Genomic DNA, 10,191 nt, shown 5'->3' on the forward strand with positions numbered 1-10,191 from the left:
AGGAGATGTATGGGGCAGATTTTTTTTTACAGAGAGTAGTGGGTGCCTGGAATGCGTTGCCAGGGGAGATAGTGGAAGTGGATACGGTAGTGACTTTTAAAGGGCGTCTTGACAAGTACATGAATAGGTTGGGAATAGAGGGATATGGTTCCTGGAAGGTTAGGGGGTTTTAATTAAATTGGGCAGCATGGTTGGTGCAGTCTTGGAGAGCCAAAGGGCCTGTTCCTGTGCTGTAATTTTCTTTGTTCTTGTATGTGCAGGTTGGGTGGATTGGCTATGTTAAAATTGTCCCCTTAGTGTCAGGGGAATTCACTAGGGTAAATGCATGGGGTTACGGGGATAGGGCCTGTGTGGGATTGTGGTTGATACAGACACGATGGGCTGAATGGCCTCCTTCTGTAGGATTGTATAATTCCAGAGGATCATTTCTCCCTGCTAACCCCACTATACACAAGTTTCAATCTCATGCTTAAACCGTTAGCCTTCAAACTGCAACTGGTGATATCCCAAGAAAATGGTTTCAATTGACTGAAGGGGAGACATAGCTTACATCAGACACAATGAAAGACTTTACCGGACAGACGGAGGCTATTCAGCCAACGTGCCTCTGTGAGCACTTCGAACCAGCTATTGAATTAGTTCCACATACCCACTTTTCCCCTGTAGCCCACTAATCCTCCTCCAGGATTACCCCAGCATCTTTCTGTGCTGGGGAACTGCACAAGCATAGAACAAAGGTCAGGAAATGGAATTGACGTTCTGATCCGTGATAATCGAATGGAATGATGGAACAGAGTGAATGGTCCCCACCTGCTGCTGGAGATCCACATCATTTCCTGATTTGAATACAGACGTAGAAATTAGAAGCAGGGCTAGGCCATTCGGCCCTTCGACCCTGCTCTGCCACTTAGTTTGATCGTCGAATTCAATATCCTCATTACCCCATTCATCCCATATCCCTCGATCCCTTTAGCCCCAAGAGGTATATCTAATTTCTTCTTGAAATCACAACACGTTTTGGCCTCAACTACTTCCTGTGGGAGTGAATTCTACACATTCACCACCCTCTGGGTGAAGGAAATTTCTCCTCACCTCAGTCCTAAAAGGTTTACCTCTTATCCTCAAACTCTGACCCCTCGTTCTGGACTCCCCCACCATCAGGAACATTCTCTCTGCATCTATCCTGTTAGAATTTTTCGCATTTATTGATATATAACAGTCCACTCAGTATAATCTTGTGTCATCTTTATTCAACATGTATACAAAAATATATCATTTTATAGTCTATATATTTGATTTACTTTACACAACATTTTAAAAGCAGCAGTGTGTCCTTTGAGAGGCTTTGATGGGTTTGGGTCAGTGACACCCGCACTCCTCCACAATCATATCCTTGTGATGGCTCAGCATCACTTCCCAGTCTTTATAGTACAGCATGGACAAAGGACTCATCTTCACCGGCACACACGATGTACAGGGCACTCGTTCCGGCTGCAAGGATTTCACCAAACTCTGCAAGTATCAAAAAAAAAGAGAGAGGTCAGAACAATTTCACATCATCTACGACTCTCACCAACTTTTACAGATGCACCATTGAAAGCATTCCATCTGGTTCTTTCACAGCTTGGCATGGGCTCCTGCTCTGCCCAAGACTGCAAGAAACTACAAAGGGCTGTGAATGTAGCCCAATCCATCACGTAAACCAGCCTCCCATCCGTTGACTCTGTCCACACTTCCAGCTGCCTCGGAAGAACAGCCAGCATAATTAAGGACCCCACGCACATACCCCAGACATTCTCTCTTCCACCTTCAGGAAAAAGATACAAAAGTCTGAGGTCACGTACCGACCGACTCAAGAACAGCTTCTTCCCTGCTGCTGTCAGACTTTTGAATGGACTGACCTGGTATTAAGTTGATCTTTCTCTGCACCCTCGCTGTGACTACATTCTGCAGCCCCTCCTTTCCTTCCTCTATGAATGTTATGCTGGCACCCAAGAAACTGCCCACTGTATCGCAATAATAAATCAAATCCAACCAACAGTTTACCGTTGCACCAAGGGTAGAAGGGGAAAGATAGCAAGGACAATTGGGGCAGCAGAGTGGTTAGTACTGCTGCCTCACAGCGCCAGGAACCCGGATTCGATTTCCGGCTTGGGTCACTGTCTGTACGGAATCTGCACTTTCTCCCCATGTCTGCGTGGGTTTCCTCCAGGTGCTCCGGTTTTCTCCCACAGTCTGAAAGTGCTGATAAGGTGCAATGGCTGTGCTAAATTCTCCCTCAGTGTACCTGAAGCAGTGCCGGAGTGTGGCGACGAAGGGATTTTCAGAATAACTTCATTGCAGTGTTAATGTCAGCCCAGTTTTGCCACTAATAAATAAACTTGTAGAAACTTGGCTTTTTGTCACGGACAATGTCAATTCCCCTGAGGACATTTCCCTCCCGTTGAAGATTTGGCCAAGGTGTTCAAGACCATGAAGGCTCTTGCCGTGATGAGGTGGGGTTCCTAACCGGGAGGGTGACCTCCAATTAGGAAGCAGGGAACGTGGGTTGAAGGTGACTGGCAGAAGAATCAGAGGCAGTTTTGATGTTATTCAGGTGGAGAACACAGCCTGAAAGGGCAGTGGAAGGAGATAATTCTTAACTTTCAAAATGGGGAAATGGAGAAACACTTGGAAATAACACAAGGCTATGGGTCAAAGTCGAAAAACTGGGTAGCTCTTTCAAAGAGTCAGAATATGAGTGGAGATGGACTGAATGGCCTCCTTCAGTTCTGTACAATTAATAACTAATGAAGGATTGGGATGGTGAGATCAGGAGCTTGGTTCAAGGGGTTATTTTGAGAAAGGAGGTGAGGGAGGGATTAAAGATTCAGGAATTGGAAACCCAGGAATGAAAATCCCACTGAAGGGAATCTAAGCAAGTGAAGGCCAGTGTTGGGGCAAAGATGTCCAAGAAAGCACAGGAGCAGGAAATGTGAAGATCAGAGTGTTTGGAAGGGTTGTCGGGCCAGAGAAGATTGTTCAAACGAAGTAGGGCCAGACCATGGAGGGATTTGAAAGGGCACAGTGGGACAGTGTCAGGCAGCAAGCAAAGCAGGGCTTTGTGTGGAACAGGGCACAGGTTTTGACCAGGTTGCAAGTTGATTGAGGATGAAGAACAGGAGAGCATGAGAATAGCCAGGTCTAGAAATGTATGAGGCTTTAGGTACGAGAGCTTCAGGGATAGAGGATGAGTTTGGCATTGGTTGGTTGGTTGGTTGGGGGGGGGGGGGGGGGGGGGCAGCAGTAGGGATTATAAACTGACAGATTTCTATCTCCATTCCTTCACTGTCACTGGGTCAAAGTCCTGGAACTCCTTTCCTAACAGCACTTTGGGTGTACCTGCACCACATGGACTGCAGCAGTTTAAGAAGGCAGCTCCCCACCACCTTCTCAAGGGGCAAATCGGGATGAGAAAAATCTACCTAGCCAGCAGCCCCCATCTTGCAAAAGATTTAAAAACTCTGAAATGTAATGGATGGGATGGAGGTGGGATATTCCAGCCACTCTGATCCCGGGTTTAATTTGTGATTTTGGGAGATTGACTCCTGTTGACTCGATGATAGGGACAGGGCTGATTCTCGCTTCCTGACCCCAGAAATACAGTCATGGATTCAATTTCTCAGGTACCTGTGCCAGGGTGAAAGAACCAGATCTAGGATTCAGGATTGAAGCCTTTCTAGTGTGACCATATCTGGAATGCACAATTTGTGAATTTGCAATTAAATGGGAAATGGTTCAGAATGGAGATTAAAGAGGAGATTGCCATTGGAAGAATGGTGATAGTTTGGAATCATGTCCCAGGTGATCAGGTTTACACAGAAACTGAATATTCCACTGGTACCTTGAGGGACTTCAATGGGCTGAATGGCCTCATCCACCCTTGACTTTGTTCCAGTTTCATTGGGAACCTGGGTGACACTTGGACTCACTGGATGGAAAACGAGTGAAGTTATCTCAGTCAGGAACTGTGACCAGATAAAACATTCTGAGACCACAAGACTGTAAAAATCAAATCCTCTTATTCCTTCTCAGGACAAGGGAATCACTGGCAGTTCCAGCATGTATTGTCCACCCGAGGAGGGTGATGGTCACAGTTGGTGATGGTAAAATACCAGTGGCAGTTTGATACAATGTAAGTGACTCGCCAACTTTGAGGACAGAGACACTAGCTGGAGTTACATCGTCCAGATTCAGGAGGGATTCCTTTCTGCAGGGACATGGAGGAACTGCTTTCACCTTCAACCCAAAGACTGATCTAAAGACTGCTCATGGTCCATTGGTGGGCTCTCATTGGAAGTCTTTTAGAATCAGTCTTGGCATTCATATTCCCACTCTGCCTTGCATCTGGTCTGTGAGATTAAGTTAGCTTCACTCACATCACAACGCTTAAGAGTGCAGGAACATTCAATACAGAAGAGGTTTACCAGGATGCTGCCTGGATCAGAGGGTATGAGGCTATAAAGAGTGGCTAAACAAGTGAGAATTGTTTTCTCCAGAGCAGCTGACGCTAAGGGGAGACCTGATAGAAGTCTATAAAATTGAAAGGCACGGATAGGATAATAAGAACATAAAGACGAGCAGGACCCTTGAGCCTGCTCCGCCATTCAGTAATATAATGGCTTATCTTTTTATGGACTCAATTCCACTTACCCACCCACTCACCATCACCCTTAATTCCTTTACTGTTCAAAAATGTATCTCTTCTTGCCTTAAAAACATTCAATGAGGTAGCCTCAACTGCTTCATTGGTTGACAGTCGGAATCTTTTTCCCAGAGTTGAAAAGTCTCATACCAGGGGGCACACACTTCAGGTGAGTGGGGGGAATGTTCAAAGCAAACGTGAGGGGCAAGATTTTTTTTAAATACACAGAATGGTAGATGTCTGGAACTTGCTGCCGGGGGTGGTGCTGGAGGCAGATATGACACGGGGGGTTTAAGGGGCTTTTAGATAAGCACATGAATATACAAGGAATAGAGGGACATGGACCAATGGCAGGCAGAAGGGATTAGTTTAATTTGGCATCATGTTCAACACAGCACTGTGGGCCGAAGGGCCTGTTCCTGTGCTGCACTGTTCTTTGACCAAGGTGAGAGATCACCAGCTCCTCCATCTCAGTTGTTAAATAGACCCCAAACTCCAGAGCAACAACAAATGAGTTCATTGGTGTTAAGCATGTCCAGGCGATACATGTGGTGCAACGGGTACCGAGCAGGGTTGGAGGTGAGGGGTATGAAAGTCTTGGAGAGATTCATCAAAGGGTGAGGGGGAAAAGAGAGGGAGAAGGGCCTAGGGTGAGGATTTAAGAGAGTTGGTTGAACACACGTTTATCATCTTCAGGATTGCAAGCAGTCCACCTGGTCAGTCTCTAATTGAGTTGTTGCAAAGTTGGTTATATCCCCATTGGCAATGTGAGAGATTCAGAAACAGGGATTGGAGGATAGAAATTAAATGGGAGAGGCTGAGCGAGATAGAATCCCTGCAGTGCAGAAGGTGGCCATTCAGTCCATCAAGGCTGTCCAATTCAGCATCCCACATTCCCTCTGCTCCATGTCTCCGTTAATATTTTGATGTTTAACATTCTCTTTGTTAATGGTTAGGGGCAGCCTGGTGGCACAGTGGTTAGCACTGCTGCCTCACAGTGCCAGGGACCAGCGTTAGATTCCCACTGTGCCAATGGTGGCACAATCGTTCGATTTCTGATTTTGGATGACTGTGTGGGGTTTGCACGTTCTCCCCGTGTCTGTGTGGGTTTCCTCCGAGTGCTCCGATTTTCCCCTGCACTCCAAGTATGTGTGGGTTAGGTTGATTGGCCATGCTGAATTGCTCCTTAATGTCAGGGGGATTGAGAGACGTGGGGTTACGGGAGTGGGATTGTTGTTGGTGCAGACTCGATGGGTCAAATGGCCTCCTTCTGCACTGTATGGTTTCAAATGATCTAAAAGAGAGACACTCATGTAACTAACTAATTTCTGGAATTGGAGCAGTGTTAGTCCTTCAATGTGAAGTTTCATTTTCACACTTGCTGAATATTTCTAAAGGGTTAATTTGAACTTTAGGTGCGTGGATTCGATAGCCCAGGGTAGGTGTGTCAACAGCAGCTGACTTGGTGATGTTGTTGCTTTCACACTGTGTTAAGTCGCAATTACCCCTTAAACAGCCCACCTTTCTGACAATTCCAGACAGAATGCTCTCACAAGGATGTCTTTTCCTTCTCACCTGCATGTAGGCATGGTTAGTTGGCATGAATGTCTCATCCAAGGGCGAGGGACATTCTCCCCCACATCTGTAAGCATTGAAGGTTTTGGGATATATAACCCATCCTCCCCAGCCAATCTGGTCAAAGTTCACTTCCATATCAATCCTGCGGCACAGGGTCTGGTCTCTCGCTGAGGTACCGTTGCCGATGGTCAGCCTTTCCTTCCTGTTCCGCTTCTGCCTCTTGCTGTTGGCGTCCTCGCCACCCCGGGCAGCCGCTTGGTACTTGGAGCGTTCCACGGTTCTCAGGAGCGTGGAGGAAATCCCTCTCGCCTCCGTCCTGTTCCTCCTGAAGAATAGCACCATCATGATCTGCTCTGCTCTGCGGAGAGGAGGCCTCCTCCGGCCGCTCGTCATCGCCAGCTTAGGGAACTTCTCCCGTTGGTGCCCATGGCTATGCCAGTGGTCCTCGGTGGGGGGTCGGTGGAGATCCTGCCTCCCGGGCACCTCGCGCAGTGGGGTCTCCTGGCTCAGCCACCTGTTCAGCAGCTCGGTGACATTGAACATCTTCCACCCAGCTCCAGCTGCCGAAGGGTCAGCAACGAAGGAGCCAAGGGGCAGGCGGTGGTGGCATGTCCTGTTGCCGCTGCATTTGTATGCCTGACTGTGGTTGATGATGATGGTGGTGGTGTTGCCACGGGCAGGGAACAGGGGCAGCTGGATCCGGAGCTCGGCAAACTGCACGGAGGCACGCTCGGCAATGGAAGTCACGTCAAAGTCAACGGTCCAACTGTTTCCACTGCGATTCCAACCTGAAAGAGGGGCAGAGAGAGACTTAACAAACCCTGCTGCACAGCAGGAGGCCACTCAGCCCTCTCCATGTGTCCTAGCTCTCTGAAAGAGCAGTCATGTTCAGTCCCATGTCCCAGCTTTGTGTGCACAACCTTGCAATTCCCCACCTTCCAATATCTTCCAGTGGGAAGAACGGAGGGATTTTCCAACACATCAACCATGACCTCACTGAATGGCGCAGCAGACTCGATGGGCTGAATGGCCCACTTTTACTCCTACCTCTTATCATCTTATGGTCTAAAAGGATCCAACTTGTTCACTTTCTACCATCTAATGACAATCAGATAAGAGTCAAGAACTAGTCATTGGACTCAATTCTGAGCAATGAGCCCACAGCAGAAACCCCCACCCACCCTGCCCCGACCCTACCCTCCCCCGACCCTACCCTCCCCTCCCCACTCCCCTCCACCACTCCCACTCCCACTCCCACTCCCCTCCACCACTCCCACTCCCCTCCACCACTCCCACTCCCCTCCACCACTCCCACTCCCACTCCCCTCCACCACTCCCACTCCCACTCCCCTCCACCACTCCCACTCCCACTCCCCTCCACCACTCCCACTCCCCTCCACCACTCCCACTCCCACTCCCCTCCACCACTCCACCACTCCCACTCCCCTCCACCACTCCCACTCCCCTCCACCACTCCCACTCCCACTCCCCTCCACCACTCCCACTCCCACTCCCCTCCACCACTCCCACTCCCACTCCCCTCCACCACTCCCACTCCCCTCCACCACTCCCACTCCCACTCCCCTCCACCACTCCCACTCCCCTCCACCACTCCCACTCCCCTCCACCACTCCCACTCCCCTCCACCACTCCCACTCCCCTCCACCACTCCCACTCCCACTCCCCTCCACCCACACGCACACACATCACCGTCCCCCTTAATCCAACCCCCCCCACCCACACGCACACACATCACCGTCCCCCTTAATCCAACCCCCCCACCCACACGCACACACATCACCGTCCCCCTTAATCCAACTCCCCTCCACCACTCCCACTCCCACTCCCCTCCACCACTCCCACTCCCACTCCCCTCCACCACTCCCACTCCCACTCCCCTCCACCACTCCCACTCCCACTCCCCTCCACCACTCCCACTCCCACTCCCCTCCACCACTCCCACTCCCACTCCCCTCCACCACTCCCACTCCCACTCCCCTCCACCACTCCCACTCCCACTCCCCTCCACCACTCCCACTCCCACTCCCCTCCACCACTCCCACTCCCACTCCCCTCCACCACTCCCACTCCCACTCCACCACTCCCACTCCCCCCTTCACTGACCAGGCCCAAATATTCCCCTGAGCTCCATCAGGATTGGCCTTCCTACCTTGGCTGAATCTTATGTGAATGGCCAACATGCAATGTTCAAGCTCACGTGCGATTTGGGGTTTGGGGACGGGTGTCAAAAGTTGACTGGTGTCTGCAAAACTCACTGATCGCAGAATCCCTGCAGTGCAGAAGAGGCCATTTAGCCCAGCCAGTCAGCACTGACATTCTGACACAGCACCTTCGTCTCTTCCCCCACCCAATCCCTGTAACCCCACACAACCCTGCCAGTCTCCCCAAGTGGCCTCTCGGTGCTGTGACAACTCAAGATTGGAATGGCCAACAATTCTTTCCACTGGAGATCTATTTGATTGGATTTATTGTTGTCACATGTATTGATATATAGTGAAAAACATTGTTCCTTGTTCACGATACAAAGCGTACCATTCATAGAGTAGATACAGGACAAGGAATGAGTACAGAATGTACTGTCACAGTCACAGCTAGGGTGCAGGGAAAGATCAATTTAAAATATATACATATTCAGATGGGGGGGGGGGAGGTGTTCTGTAATTGCAAAGGGCACTCTCACAGCAACAGGACTGGTGAGAGAGGCTCAGGATGGCACAGTGGTTAGCACTGCTGCCTCACAGCGCCAGGGACCTGGGTCACTGTCTGTGTGGAGTTTGCACATTCGTCCTGTGTCTGTGTGGGTTTCATCCGGATGCTCTGGTTTCCTCCCACACTCCAAAGATGTGTGGGTTCGGTGGATTGGCCCTCAGAGTGTCGAGGCAGTTAGCAGTGTAAATGTGTGGGGTTATGGGGATAGGTTCTGGATGGGATTGATGTCAGTGCAGGCTCGATGGGCCAAACAGGCTCCTGCTGCAGTGTCGGGATTCTATGATCAGGTTTTACACAGAGGGCTGGAGGGATAGAAATAAAACAAAGACCCACCACAGACCAGGCCAGCCTGAACTGCCCAGGACATGTCACATTCTCCTGACTCTCTGTCCAACAGATGTCAGCTTGTCCCCATCACTGCCCCTCCTGTGAACATCTGTCCAAACTCTTGGCCTCAGCACCCCTGAGTGTTTTGGAAGGGGTTGAGGGGTGGGGGGATAGAGTTCTCCCCGAGAGAGCAAACAGAAGGACAGAGAGAGAGAGAGGGAGAGAGAGAAGAAAGAGAGAGAGGGTAACATTGGTCTCACCTGTGGCCAGCAGACTGAGGACTTGATCCGCCTGTCTCACCGCTGCCTGCTCAGGGGCTGAGATGTGCCTGGCCGCCCGCCCTGTCACTGCCTTGTACAGCTGCAGCATGTAGACCGGGCAGGCGCCCTGGCTGCTGGGATCTTCCCGTGCCCTCCTGGCTGAGGGGCTCCCCTGCTCCCGCGGCCGGTCCCTCTCCCAGACGGGGGTGCCCAGGAGGGCGGAGGGACTGAACAGAAGTACCAGGACCACAGTCCAGGCTGCCAGCCAGGACTGCTGGTGGAAACTGCCAGACATCTGGCTGGGTGATGGGTGAGAAGGAGAGTGATTCAGACTGACAGCAGTGCACAAGAAACTGGACTGAGAGAGTGACAGAGCTGCGTCTTATATAGACAAGGACAGCTCTTTGATCTCCCCACTGCCTTCTGATAGGCACACACACACCTCCCCTCAATACACACACAAGTTCAGTGCTGTGTCTCAAATCAGATCTCTGCACAACTCAACCCGCCCTTCTCCTTCAGACAACAGCTCCCAATCCATATCCAAAAATTCCCCCTTTCCCAGTGTGGGGAGACATCCCATCTTGGGAGAGAATTCCCAGTCTCGGCTCA

The 10,191-nt window shown here is 50.5% G+C and overlaps 1 protein-coding gene across 1 annotated transcript; it reads right to left on the reverse strand.

Moving 5' to 3' along the window:
* Positions 1–1,359: 1,359 nt before the first annotated feature.
* Positions 1,360–9,874, reverse strand: LOC145361270 (nodal homolog 2-A-like). The gene is made up of 3 exons (XM_080216901.1): positions 9,580–9,874; positions 6,260–7,050; positions 1,360–1,512 (listed from the first exon to the last, which is right to left on the reverse strand). Exons 1-3 carry the CDS (start codon positions 9,872–9,874, stop codon positions 1,360–1,362), a joined length of 1,239 nt encoding a protein of 412 aa, XP_080073027.1.
* Positions 9,875–10,191: the final 317 nt, after the last annotated feature.

Source organism: Carcharhinus amblyrhynchos, chromosome 34 (genome assembly GCF_965287045.1).
Source record: "Carcharhinus amblyrhynchos chromosome 34, sCarAmb.v2.hapA, whole genome shotgun sequence".
In the NCBI taxonomy this organism is placed as follows: domain Eukaryota; kingdom Metazoa; phylum Chordata; class Chondrichthyes; order Carcharhiniformes; family Carcharhinidae; genus Carcharhinus; species Carcharhinus amblyrhynchos.